General features: G+C 47.9%; 1 protein-coding gene across 1 annotated transcript in view; it reads left to right on the plus strand.

The window, feature by feature from the left end:
* The window catches only part of Cfap45 (cilia and flagella associated protein 45), a 25,107-nt gene continuing 4,492 nt past the window's right edge, over positions 1-20,615 (plus strand). The window contains exons 1-10 of the mRNA XM_021160883.2: positions 1-137; positions 6,736-6,861; positions 8,641-8,783; positions 10,876-11,020; positions 11,325-11,495; positions 12,750-12,928; positions 14,053-14,182; positions 17,669-17,815; positions 19,674-19,787; positions 20,362-20,555. Coding sequence (XP_021016542.1) covers positions 135-137; positions 6,736-6,861; positions 8,641-8,783; positions 10,876-11,020; positions 11,325-11,495; positions 12,750-12,928; positions 14,053-14,182; positions 17,669-17,815; positions 19,674-19,787; positions 20,362-20,555 — 1,352 coding nt within the window. The 5' untranslated portion in view covers positions 1-134. The remainder of the gene's footprint in view (positions 138-6,735; positions 6,862-8,640; positions 8,784-10,875; positions 11,021-11,324; positions 11,496-12,749; positions 12,929-14,052; positions 14,183-17,668; positions 17,816-19,673; positions 19,788-20,361; positions 20,556-20,615) is intronic.

Below are 20,615 nucleotides of genomic sequence, written 5' to 3' on the forward strand. Positions count from 1 at the left end.
CCTCGCGACTGCTCCAGGAATTGGGCGGGTCGAGGGCGGGTCTAAATCGCTGAGTGCTAGTTCTTGGTTGCTATGGTAACGCGTCAGCTCCGGCGGAGCCGGTGGAGGTGCCTGCAGCTGAAGCGGCCGCAAAGATGGTGAGGGTCTGGGTAGCTGTAGTTCTTGAGTCCTGAAGTGGTTTGGGGCTCTGAGAGGGAAAGCTGGGGCTTTCTCTAAGAGGCTGGGGAAGACAGGAAGTTCTGGGAATGAGGACGGGACGACGGCTGGAAAGGAAGTCTCAAAAGACTGGTAGGGTTGAATGGGGGATGTGCTGCACCTTCTCCCCCATCCTCTTGAGCTGAGTCCTCTTGGGCTGTGGCGTGTGGTGTTGAGAAGAGCACCCGTTCGGAGACCATAACCTGCTATGCTGTTAACCAGCAGGGTGATTATGGGAAAGGCACCTAATGTTTCAGAAGAGCCTCCGTTCTCACTGTGTGGGAATGATTTGGGCACGTCGTAAGCATTAGTGAAGGAATGAATGAATGAGGTGGGGAATTCCTGGGGGAATGATTGGGGTAAGTCTTCCAGTTCTGATATTCTTTGGATGGCGGCGGATGGTCATGGGCATAGACTGTGAAGACCAGCAGGGCCTCGCAGGAGCCTGTGTTGGCTCTGAAGTGTTAGGGGAGTCTGCGGACAGGTGTTGGAGCTGTTGGAGCGTGTGGTTGCTGGAACTTACTTGAAATGTCTGGCCACCTGGGTGGCTGAGGTGGATATCTGGGTTGTCTTGGTAGACATCCTTTAGGCTCAGTGTCTGTCTTGCTCTTATGAGATTTAGTGGGTTTCAGAAGAAGCTGGGTTCCGAACTTCTGAGGACTCCCTGGCGTGCAGGGATGGGGGCCCCTTTTGGCTGTACATTTTGCTTAACTGTCTTCCCTCAGCACAGCAGTGTGTGTGTATGTGTGTGTGTGTGTGTGTGTGTGTGTGTGTGAGAGAGAGAGAGAGAGAGAGAGAGAGGACCTGACACTATGCCTGGTACCAAAGGACAAGTGTTAGAGGTAAGTTCTTCTGTCCTGTGTTAAAGGTGCCTCTTTCCCTAGCACTCATGAATCAGTATGCTACAACTGACTAGACTAGCTAGACTTGTGGGCTGCATAGCTCCCAAGCCCAGAGATTCCCACCCAGAGACCACTCAGGACTAGAGTTTGCCAAACTTACTGACCCTAACTTACTGGAATTTTCCTTTGGATAGGAATGGGCATACAGACATGTCAGGGGGCAGTGGGTTTGAGTAATCCCCAGCAAGCCAGGAGTATGTGTGTGTAGTGCTAATCACAGCTTTTTGTTTGAGAGCATGGAGGGATAAGAGGTGGCAGCAGCAGGGAGGCTCATAGACAAGCTTCCAGAACTCCCCCAAAGGAAAGGATCAATAGATCCTCTGGAGGGAGAGGCTGGAGGCTCATCTTCAACCCTGGTGTCATGTTAACGGGATATGTCATGGGTGGGCAGCCTGGTCCATTTAAAGAAAGAGGACAACCAGGTGGATCCCTCAGAGCGAGAGGCAAGAGGCCTGATGTGAGGGAATCCCTCCTTTCCCATAGCCAAGTCTGTGGAGTGGGAAGTACTCCCAGGCCAAGAATCTGAAGCCGGACTTTGTCAGCCTGTGTTGACTCTGTGTGCGAAAGAGGAACTGGATCTGAGTGGGAAGGAACATCTAAGAATGAGCAGCCTTTGTCTTTGTTCCCTTGACAGGTGTTGTACTTACGTCAGGGAAACTCCACACTGACCTAGTCTAGTCCCGGCTTGCCTTGTCTTACTTGAGTTTAAGCCAAATCCCCTAGATCCTGCCATATACAGATATACTTTGTTCTCAACTAGAAATAGTTATATATATATAAATACTGTGTTTCTTGGTCATAAAATAGTTACCTATTCATTGCAGAAAACTATTCAATATAAGAAACATCTTACGATAGTTACACTCACCTGAAATGTAGGGACCAGAGGGCAGTGATGACATAAATGTGCGATGTTATGCCCGGCTTTTATTTATTTATTTATTTTTTCTTCTCACTCCGGCCCAAAGATTTAAATATTATTATATGTAAGTATACTGTAGCTATCTTCAGACACACCAGAAGAGGGCATCAGATCTCATTACAGATGGTTGTGAGCCACCATGTGTTTGTTAGGATTTGAACTCAGGACCTCCGAAAGAGCAGTCAGCGCTCTTAACTGCTAAGCCATCTCTCCAACCCTATCCCCGGCTTTTATGTGAGTGCCACGGAGCCAAACTCAGATTCTCACAGCCTTGCAGCAAGCACCTTACAGCCAACCCAGCCCTCCATACCAACATTTCTAGAGGAATACTTATACGAAGTGGAAACTAAAGGGCTCCTTGGAAAGTCGGTTGGGTGGTGTTTTGCTGGGGCAAACACGTGAAGGAACGTTTAGCTGAGGTGAACACAGGTGAAAGACTAAGGCAGACTTGTGAAGGAACGTTTCGCTGAAGCAGACACAGGAGAGAGGATGCTCTCTGCTAAAGCAAGCATGCGTGTGACAGGACAGGTGATGAAGGATTCTTTGCTAACAACACACAGTGTATTGGTCTGCCTTACATTGCATAGTTGAGCTGCATTTGTTGGGACTCACGGTTTCCTGCCGCTTCCACACACTTGGACTGATTGGAAGAATGATGTCGTCAGCTGAAACAGAAGCATGAGTTGAGGCAAGACACGTGGAGGACACATGCTGTTTGGAGGATATAAATAGGACTCGAGGGACAGTGACCAAGGCTGAGCTAGGCTTGCTTATAGAGCTACTGTGCAGAGCTTGTGTGTCTCCTGTCTTCACTGATCTTCACTTTGCTGAGAGAGGCACAGCTGAGAACTCCTGTCGGTCCTCCTGGTCCCTCCAGCTGACTGGAGCAGAGGCTGAGGCTTGGCTGTCTCTGCTAGGTCATGTCACCACTTTTACTAACCCGACTTTACTGAACTAGACTGCTGGTATGACCATGAGGTGTTTGTGAGTGGATTGAGCTGCTGCTGCTGACCTGTGAACTGAACTGCCGATTTCCAGACAACACAGACGGGAGTTGCTCCAAAGAACTTTTCTAAACAGGCCCACTTCCCCTGTATCCTTTCTTTCCCACAAGGAGGTTAAAACATTTTAAGAACCATAATTAAAAGTAAGATTAAAAAAAAATTAAAGTTACACTTACATATTTCTTAGAATATATTTTCCTCAAAATTTTGACCGCTTTCTACAGTTATATAATGAGGTTCAGACGTGTCGTGCTCCCCACTACCCTCACAACCTCTTCCCTCTCCTATTGAAAAAAAAATCTTTTCTTACAAACTTTATATGTTGGGCTGAGAAGACGGCTCAGTGGTTAAGAGTACTGACTGCTCTTCCAGAGGTCTGAGTTCAAATCCCAGCAACTACAGGGTGGCTCACAACCATCTGTAATGGGGTCTGATGCCCTCTTCTGGTGTGTCTGAAGATAGCTACAGTGTATTCATATAAATAAAATAAATACATCTTGGGGCTGGTGAGATGGCTCAGCGGGTAAAAGCACTGACTGCTCTTCTGAAGGTCCTGAGTTCAAATCCCAGCAACCACATGGTGGCTCACAACCACCCAGAATGAGATCTGATGCCCTCTTCTGGTGCATCTGAAGACAGCTACAGTGTAACTAGTTATAATAATAAATAAATCTTTAAAAAGAAAAATACATCTTAAAAAAAACTTTATATGTTATGGAGATCCCCCATCTCATCGATATCCATTTGACTTAATCTTCCTGCCCCAGAATCTCTATTAGAGTAACCTTGTTTGGATGAGATTCTCATGCTCGGGACGTATATATGGTATATAAAGGGGGTGGGGAGAGGCAGCTGGGTTACTAAGATAAGCATTTTAGTGCAGGGCTTGCCTGTTTACCTGTCCCCAGTCTTTCCAGCCTCAGTTGTCGGTAGCTGGAGAAAGCTGCTTTTCCTTCCAAGGCTGTCTCCTTCCAAGCAGACTACTCAGCTTCTGGCTAGCCACTGCTCGGTGTCATGGGAATATTTATTTGGTCACGCAAGAAATAAAACCAGCCCTTCACCTCCTAAGAGGACCACTTGGCTACTGCCTCTGGTCCAGAGGGATCCAACTTTCCATTTCTGCTTGGTTCTTCATTTTTCCTCCCCCCTCTAGTGTGTTTACACAGTGACCTCCCTAGTTCTTCTTGTTACTTTTGGCAAAACTGGTTATTCTAGCCCTGAGGTAAGGCTTGTGGCTTCAAAGTCAGCAGTTCTTAAATGAGGTTTTCTTAGCTACCCAGCCGCCAGTGCTCTCAGCTTCCCCCATCTGGCCCGCTAGTGGCTGCTTTTCTGTAGTCATTTGCTTTCCTTCCTCTGTTCTGACTTCGAGGTTCAGGCAGTGGATTATTTCCTGTGCTGACTTCCTCCAACCTGGGTACCAAGGACACAGGAAAGAAAGGACACAGTCTCCGCCTCGAGGGACCTACAGTCTGGTGCACAATGCCACTCGCAGGGAGTCCTTGAACAGAAACCGGAAAACAGATGCGAAAACAATCACAACCCTCCCCATTTGTACTCTGGAGCCCTTTCTTATACATTACTATCCACAGTGGCTCAGACCACATCTGTGACCTGGAAAACGTGGAACGGTGGAGTGACTCGGAGTCAGAAAGATGCGTTTCCCAGAGGCATTCATCTTAGTCTACTCTAGACTCCTCAAGGGGTCATTTTATTTAATTTCATCCCTTGGGGTTTTTTTTTTTTAAATCAGATGTAAGTCGGGTTCCTGCTGTGTGCCAGGCACCCCCCCCCCCCGCTTGCAAATCTTCCTTAATTATATGGAGAACTCACACACCACCACCCCTCAAGAGCCTTCTATCGTTTCCCTTTATCCCCAGGGCTTACCCTCAATCCTACCCACTGTCCTTGCCATTCATTTCCTCTTACTCTAATTTTAAGTGGAAAGGGGAGCAGTTGCTCACCACGCACCACACAACAACCCTTCAGAGACTGTTCTTAGGTGTCACCGGGGCTCCCATATCCGCCTCTTCATAAATCCAGGCTTTTCTGCTCTGCTGTCTTGGGGCTGGCTGAAGATGACTCCCTCTGGAAGCCTACACTGGCTGAGCCAGGCAGTGAGTGGGGAAGGAGGGCGCACACAGCCGGGCTCATTGTTTGGTAGGGGGTCAGCTGAGGAGTAATCGCCCAGTTCCGTGTCAAAACCTGATACAGGTGCTACAGGTGCTGGGAGGAGGTCTTGTTGGCAATGGCAGATCAAGGAGAGATGGCAAAAACACCGTTTGGTGACCTGGAAGAGTCACTAACATTCAGTGACCTGCTCTGCTCATTTCTCCGTTTATATCATCCCCCTGGGGCTGCGGATTCCCAGACTTGGAGGGACCTTGTATGTCTAGACCATTTCCCCCAAGATATCTCAGCTTACAGAGCTTGGTTGAGCCGGGTGTGGGTTCCTCCAAAGCAATGAATGAATCAGCTTTAGATTAAGGCTACCCTTATCCAAAAGCCTTCGCGAAAACTGCTTCCCGGATGTAGATATCTACTCTCGGCGGGCCAAGATGAAGCCGAACTGACCGCTGGGACTGGAGGTTGTGCTTAGCTGGGTTCCTGGTTGTAAGCCGCCGAACCAGAACTCTTATTTAAGTGGGATGGAACACCCCGAGAGGATTTAGGAGAGCCCACGGATGTTGTACCAGCAGGGAAACGAGGCTTGGAAAGTAGGAACAGAGGGAGCCCCTTCAGCTGTAACCAAGGCCAAAATCGCAACTGAGAGGAGATCTGGCACAGGCTTCTCAACGCTGCTGGATTTGCTTGCTGGTGACGTCCTTATCAGCGCTGCCCCAGATGCGGCTGCTCCTGCTGCATCGGGTCAAAAAGGCTTTCCACGTTCAGGTTCAGTGTCTCGTATCACTGGTTCCCCAGTCGCTGTAAAGTCAGGGGCATCTTATTGGCTCAGCTTAGATGCCCTGCTTGACTAAGAAGACAAATACCTGATGTTTTCAGCTTTTGTCTTTGGGAATAAGCCTCATCTCCCACAACCATTAGCTAGGGTAACATAGGAAACGATTGGCACATCAAAAAGTATTCTATTTTGGTTAGCGCTGTCTGATTGATTGTAGCTGGTAATTATTGTTCATCCACTACCTACCGTTTGCCAGCCACCACACGCTGAGCTGTGGCCCAATGAGTTTCTACAGCTTTTATTTCCTTTAGACTCCAGCCGGCTCATGAAACAGGAAGGGGGTTGGGTGGTTTGTGCTTAATGAAAGGGTCCCAGAGCTCAGGCTGAGAAGGCTGGTGGTGAAGAGGACCATGTGCATTCCTGGGAAATGAGGAGCAGTTGGCCTCTCTAAAGCCATTCTTGTGGGAGACTGTACCTGTGCAGGGACGAGGAACAGGGAGCCTCCCTCCTCCTCATCACCGTCACCCCACACTCTCCATCTTTTTCATCTGTACCTTGTGACTGACTTGACTTCATCAGCTCTCGAGACGGCACAGATGCCCTTTCGTAGACTTAGTGTGCTTTGCCAAGAGGTCTCCCCACGGGGGACGCTGTACCCTACATTTCAGGTCCTATGTAGACACGTTTGTTCTATAAGAGGTTTCGCCGCATGCTCGCCCTTCTAGCTGTTGGCATAGGCTAGAGACATGTTTGCTGCCTGTGGTCTGGATGCCATTGGGTACCGATGACCGGACTTTCTGTCTCTATCTGCAGCCACTAAGCCCAGGGGATGCCTCAAGCTCTGCTTCCACCGCTTCCAACCGGTCACGGAATAGGACTCGCTATCGGACCAAAGCCATGAACTCTGAGGTAGACGAGAGCCTCTTTGGAGGTGTCAAGGTAACTCATCGTCAGTAGATTCCCCCAGCTCCCTGGTCGCTGCTGCCCCTTAACACAGCAGTGGCCTAGACCAGTGTTGCTTAGGGTGACGTTCGTACTAGTCATATCACTGAGATTTTTATGTCAAAGAAGGGATTCAGAGATCCTGGCTCTGACATCTAGTGTGTTCTAGGTAAACAGGGTACCTGGTTCCTCACCCCTAGAAATTCCCTCCCTTCTTTGACTTCCAGGGGTTCAGCTAAAACAATTGCTTAGCTTGGGGAGACGAGCAAGCCCCACCCAGACTAGGACAATGATAGTTCATGGAATGTGGAGAGGGAGGTGCAGTGCTCCTTGGAACAGCTTTGGTGCCAGTGACAGTTGATGAAGAGGGAAAGAGTGAGACTTGGAGAGCTGGGCAGGGGAGAGAGAGAGAGAGAGAGAGAGAGAGAGAGAGAGAGAGAGAGAGAGAGAGAGAGAGAGAGAACACTGAGGAAGAAGGGCCACGCCTGGAAGCACAGGAGGGTAGGTGGATTGGGGAGTAGAGAGCTGATGTCGGCCTTTGCTCTTCATTGCTCTCCCTGTGAGTGGAAGAGGACTTTCTAGAGGGCTCCGGAGAAGATCTCCCACTCTTCTGTGTCTTCCCCACTGGTAAAAGCAAGACTCAAAAGGGTGCAATTCTGTAAGTACACTTGCACTCTTTGTGAGGGGAACGGTCCTCAGGGAATTTTCTAGTTAAAAGGAGGGTGGGGAATGGCCCAGAGCTCCAGGTCCTACTTGTTTACTAATCCTATCTTGGCCCAAGTTCTTTGGCCTTCTGGGTAAATGAGAGTCCAGGAAGTTGGCAGTAGGGGGCAGAAGTGGCCCGCAGCATTGCTGAGTCGTGCCCTTCTGGAAGCAGAGACGAACACCAGGTGGCAGTAGCGCTCAGGGGACAGTGCATACAAAGTGACCCAGTCAAAGCTACCCCCTGGGCACCATGCAGGTGTCTGTTACTGCGTTTATGGCGCCTACATTTTCATGTGTTTAGAGACTGTATTTTCTTGCTAACCCTTCTGAGGTTAGAAGAATCTGTGGTCACATTGCTGAATCCTAACTGAGTGCCCTCCTTAATCATCATTTGTTCCCTAAGAGTCTTGCTGTGTGGCCCATGCTGGTTTCAGACTAGCTGTCCTTCCCCTGACTCTTGATTGCTGGGATCAAAGGTGCATACCACAATGCTTGGCCCAACGATGTTAGATTTTAAAGGCAGTTCTTGTTAGGCCACTTAGCTATGTCCAACTCCCTTGATATGGCTTAAAACAAACAAACAAACAAACAAACAAACAAACAAACCACTAATCATTAGAAAGGATTAAAAATCACTAATATTATATTGTAGATTTATCTATAGCATGTTATATTGCTTCAAAGTCACAGAGTGGTCCAAGAATCTCACAAGACCTGAAATGTTCATGGAGAGATAACCTAGACACCAAATTTTAAAGTTTCAACCTGATTGGTTTAACAGAGGTATAGATACACACTGTCAGCCCCTCTCCTCCCCACCCCTTGGCACAGTCTCCAGCATCCTTGGGAGGAATGCCTGCCCAAGAATAAAAGGTATTGTTCTCAGAAGGTCGGGCCAGTGCAGAACACACCCAAGCCATGTTTTGACGAAGACTACCAGGATGCTTCCCTAATACCGTAGGTGCTCTTGTGTTCTGTAGCTGCATGGGGGTGGATCTACTCTTGAGGTCCGTATTGGGTCAGTGGCAAGTGGAGTGACTATCTTCTATGGATTTCTTTCTGACCTGATAGCCTTCATCCCAGGGCAAGAGTGACAGCCCTATCGTGGTGATCCGTGATAAACACGCCATCCGGAAAACTCTCAGTGCTCTGGGCTTGGAGCACAAGCCGGAGACGATCCAGCTCATCACTAGAGACATGGTCAGAGAGCTCATGTGAGTCCCCGGGCACGGCTGCCACTGTGCAGCGTGACCCGGCCACCAGGATGCTTCTGTCCAGACAGCCCAACTCCATCTGCATTCCTACCCACCCCTCTCCTCTTTTCTTTTGTCTTGTTTGCCTGTATAGATTTTTTTTTAAATTCTCTTTTGCTTAACGTACACAAAAATGGATTTCGTTGTGACATTTTATTATATCTATATACTTTATTCTTCTTTGTCCTTTCCTCCGAGACTTCCCTCTCCTCTTCTCAACGGTCCCTAACTCCTCCAAATAGTCCCTTTCTGCTGCCATGACACACATATTCCAATGTCTGCTATAGTTCCTGTCTCCTACTTTAAACCTCTTCTTCCCTCTAACAGTCCCCCCCCCTCTGTGTGTGTGTGTGTCTGTCTGTCTCTCTCTTTCTCTCTCTCTCTCACACACATTCTACATGTAAAAGAAAAAAATCAATATGCCCATCTTGTTTCAGCGTTTTCTCTCCTCCATCTTGGCCCTCCTCCTCTCCCTTTGGTAGTTAGCATGCCACTGCCCTTCATTCCAAAGCTTGCTGTAGGCTCTAAAAGTAAAGGGTAGAGGGGCAATCAATGCTTCTAAGCCCTCAGCACTGCTTGGGGGAAGAGAAGTGGACCGTCGAGTCACTTCCTTTTGGGTACAAGGAGAATCCAAAGCAAAGGGAAACTGACCAAATGCCTAATTAGCACTCTGGCTCCTCCCCGGACTCGAGGCGATCAGAGGAAATTCATAGGGGCTCTCGGGTTCCTTTGGGGTTAGCTCAGTTTGACTTCCCTACTGGAACAGTGCCATCAGGCTCCTCCTGCAGGGCACAAGCAGAGCTCAGCTAAGTGCCAGGAGCCAGTGCTGTGTTTGGTGGCTTAGTTCTTCGAACTCTCAGACTGTCCTACCGCTCTGGCTCCACTGCTGAATGACAGTTCACAGAATTTGAAGCCCTTGGTTCAGGGCTTAAGCTGAAGAGACACAGCTGGATCCCCGTGCAGGAGCTGGACTTGACGATAGCCTCTGTTTAGCCAAGGCTGACCAGCCTGAGCATCTGACAGCCAGATGTGGGCAGTGGCCTGAGGGGTCCTACTTCTTGACCTCCCTGCAGACAGGCTGGTCATGCTTCAGATCCACTCTCTTAGATTTAGGTTGCTCTTGGTCACTTCACAGCCTCCATTGTTTTGGGCCATACCACTTGGTGCAGTCTAAGACCTTGCTAATAAGTGAACCTACTTCTAGGACAACCTCCCCCCCATCCCCCAACTTTTATTAGATGAGATTTCACTTCCTGTCTCAGATCATCTGCGTCTTGTTGCCATGCACCTGTTAAACTGCCTCGCCCAGAAGCAGGCTTTATTCTCTCCTCTCAGCTGCTCCCTCCCTCACCCCTAATGTATGTCATTTGTTTCTAATCATTATAATTAGCTGTAGGTTTGTTGAATGCGTTGGGTAGCTACAGGAGAGCTCTAGAGACACATCTCCAGGAGCTGTCGATCAGAGTTTTTAATTAATATTTAGGGTTCAAAGCTTCTATCCAGGCTGGATGGACAGGGATATTTCGATTTCCCACCAGCATCCACTTCAACCCTGCCAAGCATTCCCTTATACTTATACCTTATTCCAGCATCAGGAACAATCTGTTTTTAAAGTCTGATTCAACAGCTTTGTGTGTGCTAAGTACCAAGTACCGGCTCAGAGATTAGGCTGCTGATGTAGTTAAGATAGAGTCCAATCCTGAAGAAGCTGAAATAGGTCTTGCACCATTGGTCCTGAAGTGGCCAGTAAGATGGAGTCAGAATGTGGTGGGGCTCAGAGGAAGATTCTTGGGAGCAGGGTGGTAGACTTAAAGAAACACAAGGACAGGTCACCGACAGTTATATGGAGAACGCAGCATTTGAGACAGACTTAGGGAGAAAGACATAAAATGTCTCTTTTGTCTGCAGCATTGGTTGCTTCTCACCTGAAACCTTTCATTTAAGTGGCCCATGAATTTGCAGACTCTTCTGTCTTAGCATAGTATGGGGAGGAGAGGAGGGGAGGGAGTTTGGAGCCTGCTCTCCTCCATAACGCTGGTCATTCCTATGTCAGTGTTCCCACAGAGGACCCCTCTGGGGAATCTCTGATCATCAGCCCCGAGGAGTTTGAGCGGATAAAATGGGCATCCCAAGTCCTGACCAAAGAAGAACTGAATGCCAGAGAACAGGCCCTCAAGAAGGAGAAGGAAGCCATCTTGGTAACTCACCTTCCTAGCTGTGTCCTTGGTGGACGGGTGGCAGAATAGGAAAGTGGAGTAGGGAGGCCAGCTTTCCATCCCAGGAGGGATAAGCTCAGTTAAGGCATGCTAAAACAAGGTGTGCACATGCATTTAATAAACAGTACGTGCAGTACGTGGGCCAGTGGGAGGATGGGAACAAAGCCGGGCTGTGAGACCTCTCCGCTCTGATAAGTGAGGGAATGAAGAGAATTCTTGCCGGGTTACATGCAGCAGGTGAGTTTACGGAGAATAAACCCCACCAATCCGGGCTGGTCTCCCTTAGGAAGCCGTCACAATTCGCAAGAAGATTATGAAGCAGAAGGAGATGGCTTGGAACAATAACAAGAAGCTCAGTGACCTGGAGGAGGTGGCCAGGGAACGGGCCCAGAACCTCCTGCAGAGAGCCAACAAGCTCCGTATGGAGCAGGAGGAGGAGCTCAAGGACATGAGCAAGGTGGGGGCCTCTTCCTTCCCTCCGAGGGCTCCCTGCTGCTCCCTCTGTGCCAGGAACAGGCGAGGGCCTGGTGTGGGCGGGGATCGCGTGGATAGGAGGAGACTCGACCTGTTTCCCTGGATGTTGAGAGCAAGTCGCAGGCCCTTGAGTGCACATGCAAGATGATGAAGACAGCACTGCTTAGCAGAATTTTTGGCAGCACTGAACAAGCTAAGATATTGGGAGGGGCTTTGAGAACCATGACTGATAAGGATCTCACTCCTATTTCTATCCTGTTAGTTCAAGTCTGGCCCCAGATAGTGGTGGAGACAATAGCGTTCTTTTTGAAATGCCCAGAGTACTTCCTTTAGCTGGGAGCAGAAGGATCAGGGGCTCATTTGAAATTCTATTCTGTAATTCATTCACATGTGTCGCTCCCTTGTTGACTAATAGGAAAAAAAAAAGTCGACTTCCCTAGTCCTTCATCTCTGATTTTCATCTCTCTGGTAAATCTCTACGTGTACCGGCTCTTATTATTCCAAAGCTCTTACTTTCTGGTTCTTAATGAGGGCACCATGGCTTCTCATTTCTTTTATGCATGTTAGGTTCTTCTAGATTTTAAAAAAAAAAATGCACCAGTTGAATTTCTGCTGGAATGCCTTAGCTTCTCTACACACAATGCACTGTTCATGGGTCCTCGGAGAAGGAATTGCAAAGCTCTAACACCTTATGGAGGTTATGTGTGTGTTTATGTAGGTGAACTTGATAACACCGAATTCATTCATCATAGTTCCAAAGGCCGCTCCATTATCTAACGAACTCTACAATGCCCTGACTGACGCTGTCCCTCCTTGAATAAACTGTAGTGCCTGATAAGAAACCAGCAAAGGGTCTGGAGAGATGGCTCAGCAGTTAAGAGCACTGACTGTTCTTCTAGAGGACCTGGGTTCAAGTTCCAAGCAAGACAGCTTACAACTGTCTGTAACTCACAGTTCCAGGGTTTCTGACACCCTCACACAGACATACATTCAGATAAAACATCAATGAACATTAAATAAAAATAAATTATTAGAAAAAGAAAGTCACCAGTAAATGCTTGAGCTAGGGTGAGTGAGACGTGCTGTCTCTTTGGGCTCAGTGAGCAACCGAGCAAGTCTCCGGCCCGTGCACTCTGCTCTCATGTCTTCCTTCTTAAATGTCCACACACTCATAACACCTCCTTCCTTTACCTTATCCCCAGACCTAGTGCTAGGATTCTTTCCTCCCACCTCCTAGATTATTCTGAATGCCAAGTGCCACGCAATCCGGGATGCCCAGATCCTGGAGAAGCAGCAGATACAAAAGGAATTAGATGAAGAGGAGAGGCGGTTGGATCACATGATGGAAATAGACCGGCGGGAATCCCTCCAAAGGCAGGAGGATCGGGAAAGGAAAAGGAGGGAGGAGAGAGTACGGTAGGTAAAGGTGGGCTTTTGCCATTTCCCCCATAAGCCCTTTCTGAGTCTCTTCAGGTCCACGTAGCCTAAGCAAAGAGGGAAGAGCTGAGATGCAGTTGTGAGGCACCAATATCTCTCGTCCCTGGCAGAATGATAGAGGGAATCATACAACCTGCAAGGCTTATTTCCAAGGTTGTAATAGGCGCTTCTCTGTATACTCCAGTTCAGTGTCCTTTCTTGGTGCCTCCTGTCATCCACTCTACATCTTCCCCCAGCATCTATGAAGTCTTTATAAGCAGATCCAAGGAAGCAACACCCTGCCTCATTAGGCAGCTCTGATCTTTATGTTGACTGAGCTCAAACCCGCTCTCCGGGCCACTCTATCTGCTTCTGCCAAATCTCGCCTGTCACAGGAAGCATTCAAATACCCCATCTGAATATGAGCTTAACATTGCTGCCTGGCTGCTGCCTTTGCCTTGTCTATTCCCATTCTGCCAGCCTTTACTCATGCCAAAGGCTTTATTTAGATGCCTCCAAGTTTACTGACAAACTCTGGGGTCACTGGCAGGTGGCTCTGATTGTCCAGTCAGTATCCCTGGATTTACTGTTGAAAAGAGGGCTTTGTGGAGAGGACCTCAGGGTTCAGCCCTGTCTATCAGCAGCCGAGAGTCTTCAGTGTTACACGTTCTTACACAAAAAGACAGTAGGCAGAGGAGGCACGGGAGTCAGGTTGGAAGACAATAGAGGACAAACAGTAAAGGAATTAGAGATCCCAGCCTTTGAAAATCTACAAAGCCCTCTGTGAACCAGGGAGGAAGCTGTCTTCCCACATCATTAGGAGACTTAGGAAGAAGCTGGATTCTAGAGGCTTGTTAAATTATACTAGGCGGGAGGAGGTGGGTTAGGATGTAGGGTAACTCCTGGGCAGACAGATAAGAGGAATCTCAGGCAGGAGTACTTGGGGACTAACACAGCAAAATGGAGACACTCAAGGAAAGGACCCAGGAAACATAAGCATGCTGAAGGGACACTTGTCAACCGATGCCCTTGAAACCTCCTATCTAGGGGACCATTTGGGGAGAAGTCAAGGGTAGAGACTTGGTCTCCTCATTCAGAGCCACCGTGGCGTCGTGTTTTCCCAGGGGAAAACGGCACATTGTGGAGCAGATAAAGAAGAACGAAGAGGAGAGATCATTGCAGGCAGAGCACCGTGAACAGGAGAAGGAGCAGATGCTGGCCTACCTGGACCGGCTCCAGGAGGAGGATTTGCAGGTAACAGACCACCAGGCCATGCTGCGTTTCCCCACCTCTAGCAGCAAAGCCCTCCAAGGTTTCAGGGCTCAGGGTTTGGAGCGATTCCTTTCTTTTTTCCCTTGCAGGGCATACGTTCATTTCACAACATCGCCACTATCATCTTCTTAATTGCTGTCTGGAACATTTGTTTGGCCATGGTATCATGCTGGGGATGAGCTGTGATTTGGATAGATATTGTCCTTGCCTTCCAGGGACTTGGGGTCCAAGGTTGGCATATCAATGTGAACAGACACATAAAGGAAATATATGGTTGCACGCTTCGCACAAGTAAACATAGGGATGTTTTACAGTCTGTCCCTCGGTCACTGAGGGAAATTACGCACTCCATTGATGAGCGGGAGTGCTTTAGTTTCCTGCTCCCCCGCTGTTGTCTCATTCAGAGTACACAATATCCCATTGTCATTAACTGTGTTGGGAAGCCAAACCTTTTGTCCCTATTAGCTTAGATAAAAGTAGTAGGGACATTTAATGAAAACAAAACAAAACAAAATAAAACAAAACACCCGATGACACACATGTGTGAACTTCGTAAAGCTAAGACGGTCTTCTTTCTATTTGCCTTATCTGGCAATGTTGCAACACACAGAAGATCATAGCAAAGGCATATGCACAGAGACAGGTCTGTGGGGATGCATGCGTTTGCATGCAGATGGACACATGTGTGTGCTCACACGCACTCAGGAAGCCCAAAGCTGGTGTCAGGGATCACCTCTGTCACTCTTAATTCACCAAGGCAGGCCTCTCAGTCGAGCCTAGTCTTGCTAGCCGGTTTGCTCTGGGGAATTTCTTTCTCTGCCTTCTCCGGTTATAATTATTATTTTTTTAATTTTTAATATTTTTTATTACGTATTTTCCTCAATTACATTTCCAATGCTATCCCAAAAGTCCCCCATACCCTCCCCCCCACTCCCCTAACCACCCACTCCCACTTTTTGGCCCTGGCATTCCCCTGTACTGGGGCATATAAAGTTTGCANGTCCAATGGGCCTCTCTTTCCAGTGATGGCCGACTAGGCCATCTTTTGATACATATCCAGCTAGAGTCAAGAGCTCCGGGGTGCTGGTTAGTTCATAATGTTGTTCCACCTATAGGGTTGCAGATTCGGGTTATAATTATAAGTGGAGCACCACACCCACTCAGCATTTACAAGATTTCTAGGGATTCGAACTCCAGGCCTCACGGTCCTCGCACTTGTGTGGCAAGCGCTTTGGCCACTGAGCCATCTCTCTAGCCCTGTGGCAGGCATTTGAGCTGTATTCGTTCTTTGGCAATGTTGTACACTGTGTTTTGACCATATTCACACCTTTGCCCACTTTTTATTTCATTTTCAAAAGGCTACCCACACACAAAAGTTGAATGAATTAGAACTGTGCCGGTAATACTTGGTTAAAGTACTTTTGCCTTTGCCATTTTGACACCCCGCTACGAAATGCTTCATGCCCCCCATCTCTGAAGAGCAAGGCCCACTTACATAGCCTCCACCAAAAGCTCCTCCAGACGCCCTGTAACATCACCCAGTGTTAACCTAGATTCGGTTTTCTTTAATCGGCAAAGGAAAGCATTCTCAGTTACTCTTCTGTTTTCCAAACCTGTTTCTAATCAAGGCTCGCACGCCATATTTGGTTAAGTCTCCTTAGTCTGATTTGATCTAGAAGCATCCCCTCATTTGTGGACTCATTTGTTTCTTCAATATATTTTCATTTTTCCCTGACACCTAGCAAATCGTGCGCCTTTGTGGTCTACAGTGTGATGGTCCTCTATGTAGGATGTGTAATGGTCATATCAGGGTGACCAGCATATTCAACCCCACAGAGAACTGACAGTCCTTAGTATTGGGAACACCCAGAATCTTTTCCACCAGCATTTTAAAATGCACAGTTGGTTATGATTGGCAGTAATTGTCCCACTGTGCTATAGAACACCAGAAATTATTCCTCTTACCTAATAGCATTCCTGTACCCGATTCCTTTTCCTCCCGATGCCATTTAACTCATGGAACTCATAGTCTTTTGTTTTTTGTTTGTCCCCCCTCCCACCCCCCTGCCTTCCTGTGTATATGGATGATTCAGTTGTCATCAGCCAGGACACCGGGTGTTAGTGAGTGACTGGGGATCTCCAAGATTCCCATAGGTGGTCGGTCAGAGGTTTTCCTAGCTCCCACAATGTGAGGTCCAATGTGAAGACTTAGGTTGAAGACTCCTGTCTGGGGCAGAAAATAAGGCTTGTAGACTTGCGGAAGACTTGCAAAGGAGACCTAGAAGATAGACAGACACACCTAGCTAGGACACTGGCTCTGGGAGAAGTGTGGGTAACTGAGGTATAGGGAAATATACAGGGAACCAGGTGGTAGACCAAGACTGGACACTTCAGCTCGGTTGTGGGGAGCTGGGAATTGGTGGGCTCACTGCGGTGCTCCAGCAGTGAGTCAACACCATTCCACTGGTGTCTCACAGTCCTTTGGATGTCCTTCCAAAGGACACTCCCAAGTCTCCAGGAAGTAGTAGTATTAGGCAAGCTTAGGGTAGAACCTAGCACCTCAGCAGACATAGAGCTGCTTGCCAACATCCCAGGCAGCAGGGCAGCTTTTCCACATGGCTAGCGAGATGGAGAAGAGTTGAGGGAGGTTTTCTTTCTTTCCCCCCTTGGTTTGGTTGCTTTGAAGGGCTTCAGTGGCAAGAAACAGGGTAAGTCCCTTTCGTTCCTTGGAAGTCAAATGAGCCAACAAAAACAACCACCCGAAGGGTAAATACACAAGTTTCTCATCTGTTCAAGGCCCCACCTTTCAGAACTTGGGAAGCAGCCTCTGCTAATGCCCAGTGAGTGGAAACCAGTCAATGTGAGCCACACTTATTATTTTGTTTTTAATCATCACTACGGAATGGGATCTCAAATTTGAGTTTCAATAGGAAAAGGAATTTGAATGCAGAGGGTAGTCGCTCATGAGGTCTCAAGGGTAGACTTTAGCGCAGCAAGAGGGAGAAAAAAAAATTAAGAGCCTCCATTTCCAGAAAGCATTGAGAGATAAGTGTCAAGGGCCATCACCAAGCTGAGTTGGGTGAAGATACAAAGAGGCTATTTGATTGTCCATTATATATATATATATATGTATATATATATATATATATATTTACTTAATGTATGCAAGTACACTGTTGCTGTCTTCAGACACACCAGAAGAAGACATCTGATCCTGTTTCCGACAGTTGTGAGCCATCATGTGATTGCTGGGAATTGAACTCAGGACCTTTGGAAGAGCAGTCAGTGATCTTAACCACTGAGCCATCTCTCTAGCCCCTTATTATCCGATCTTGAAAGACAGCTTGAATCCGGGCTTGTAATGGCCACACTGTACTCCTCCTGCCTCTGTCTTTCTCTATACCAGCATGTCAGTAGCTATATGCCTTGCCTTCTTCTCCTCTGAGGATCTCTTCCTTTTGCTGGCAGGATCTGGAACGAAGACATCAGGAAAAACTGAAGATGCAAGCTGAAATTAAACGTATCAACGATGAAAATCAGAGACAGAAAGCAGAGATGCTGGCACAGGAGAGACTTGCAGACCAGATGGTGATGGAATTTACCAAGAAGAAGATGGTAGGGACTTGGTGTACAATGCTGGAACCACTGTCCAGGAGTGACATGTCTATAATGGACTTGAACAATTGTAGGACTCTAGCAGGAGACAGCCATGCCTTCATTTTAAAATACATAGGGCTGGCTTCGTTTTCTCTTCATCATAGCCTGATAAATTGTTCAGCAAGAGTGTAGATTTTAGAGACCCCCCCCCCCAAACCAGTGAGTCATTATTTTCATTGATACAGTCACTTAAAAGCTGGAATTAGGGTCACATGCAGTAAAAGAAAACCTAAGTGATTGGTGAAAGTAAAGCTTATATTAATTCTTCAAGGGTTGAGAAGCCTAGAAACCGAGCGTTGGCTTCCCCATAAATTTAAATTTTTTTTTTGTAAAAACTCTTATATAGGACGGCTTGTATTGGGTAGTTGAGATACCTCACTGTAGAATGACCATATAAGAAGAAATAGATGGGAAAAGCAATATCTGCAAGCAGCTTGGGATGGGTAAAGCTCCTAAATGTGTGGACTCACTCTGGGTCTGATGGGTGATAGGTTGATTGGGGTATGTAGGGAGTAGAGGATGAAGGAGAGAAAAAAAAAGACTTTTAAGTATAGTTTAGAGCGAATATGGAATTATTTTAAAAACACAGAAATACTCAAATGGCAGGGGAATGATTCCTGTGCATGTGGATCCAGTGTCTTCTGCAGATTTGGAGCTCCTGATGACAGTTAACTTCGTCTACTTCTCTTATGATGCATTTTTAGGCAGTGTGCTGATCCTTTCAGCTCTGCCCCTTCAGGACTAAAGGCAGAGAGTGGTTGTGGAAGCATCTAGAATTTTCTTTCCTGCTATCCAGGGCAAGATGAGGCAGAGGAACCAGTGTTATGAAGTATAGTAGGATGAGGGGGTACCTGGCAGGTCCAGAGGAGTAGAGGCAGCAAACAAGCCATGAGGGAGGGCATTGAGAGATTGAGAGAGGCAGCAGAGAGGGAGAAAAAGGAGGCTCTGAGGACAAAGGGGGGGGTATCCAAGGGGAGGGAGGGAGAGAGGGAGATGAGGTAGGAATTCAGCGCTATACCTAGCTAGGCAGGTATAGCGTAGGCAATTGCTAGGTCCTTGAGGGCAGAAGAGCTGGATTGCCTGCAAGCTAACAATCAGCTTGACTCTGTGGAGCCTAACCCCAAAATAGGCAACTCTCTGGGATTCTTGGCAGTCTGGGAAGGTAGAATAATGAGGGATAAGGGAGAGTCTTCATGGAATGACCACGGCATGCCACCCAACATGTGCCTGTGGTCATGTGACTGCTCTAGGCACAGTGGTTGAGAAGCCGTGGGGTTTATTCACTCCTGTTCTTGCACAGAGGTGGTAAAAGGGACAGCATTTTGATGGTTTACTCTTGAGGTATCTGCTACGGGCACCGTGGGGTTGCCCAAAGCACAGTTGGCAGTTTTCCCAGGCACTAATGAGATAACGTCTACCTGCTGCATTTTACAAGGCAAGGCAGGGAACCGCAGTTGTTACTTGGCTCTGTGGCCTTGCAACTTGAAATTATCTTCAGTGTGACTGAAGGAGTAGGAGCACTGGGGTTGAGGATTCTGGCGTTCAAAACAGTTTTGGCATCCACAGCTTCTGTCTGATGAGATGCTGCCTGGGCTCTCTAGGATTAGGCCCGAGAAAGCTTTTTGTAAACCACGGCTGCCTTCTACAAAGGCTAGTTGTCCTTTTGTTTGTGCATTGCTAAAGTCCCACCCCCATCTTAGATCTAGCAAGGAAGTGGAAGGGAAGATGCTGGAAAGGACGTTCCTGTACAGATTGCGTTTCTCTGTGCAGAGCTGCAATGGTGTGCTTTATCCTGAAGCCTTTTTCTTCCCGGCAGGCTCGAGAGGCAGAGTATGAAGCTGAGCAGGAGAAAATCCGGAGGGAGAAAGAGAAGGAGATCGCCCGCCTGAGGGCCTTGCAGGAGAAGGCGCAGGATTATCAAGCAGAGCAGGTATCCACTTCCTCTCTCCCTCCCACTCCCGGGGAAGCCATCCCTTGACAGCCTGTAAAGTGGCCTGCAGGGTGGAGGTATAGAAGAGAGGATGCCTGCTGTCTAGCCTTCAAAAATATAACCGCAGACAAATGCCATTTAATCATGGGGGATGTCTTTTGGAAAAAGCACCTGAGGAGGAAGGGTGGGCCCTTTCCCATTGTCCACGGCAGCTGGAAGAGAGCAGAAGTATGTGCTTAGGTTCTAGAGAAAGCTTTTGACTGCTGTATAAAGAGGATTTTCCAACCTTTCCTGACTAGTGAAACATCATCAGAGGAAATGTGGCATCTCTATCATTAGCAGTTTTTAAAGTTAAAAGCAACTCCAGGGGTCTGAGGAGGTGCTCAAGGAACCGGGAAAGAATAAGGATGGGGGATAGGATACCCTTTGGGGAAATCTTCTGACCCTAAAGAATCTATGCCAGGATTCATCTTTCCTTAGGCAGAATGGAGTCTGTATGTCAGTGACTATCTCCAGTTATTTTGTATCCTCATAGCTCCCCTGTTTCCCCCCACCCCCCTGCCTGCTTTCTTAGGATGCCTTGCGGGCCAAGCGCAACCAGGAGGTTGCAGATCGAGAGTGGCGTCGAAAGGAAAAGGAAAATGCGCAGAAGAAGATAGAGACAGAGGAAAAGCTGCGCAAAAGCCGGCTGGAGCAGGTGGCATTCAAGGAACACACGCTGGCCGTTCAGGTTCAGCGTGACCGAGATGAGTTCGAGAGGATCCTTCGGTAGGAGATGCTGAGAGAACCCTGGCTTCCTTTCCCGTGTTGAAGGCTGACAGGAGTGTG

This window comes from Mus caroli, chromosome 1 (genome assembly GCF_900094665.2).
Source record: "Mus caroli chromosome 1, CAROLI_EIJ_v1.1, whole genome shotgun sequence".
Classification (NCBI taxonomy): domain Eukaryota; kingdom Metazoa; phylum Chordata; class Mammalia; order Rodentia; family Muridae; genus Mus; species Mus caroli.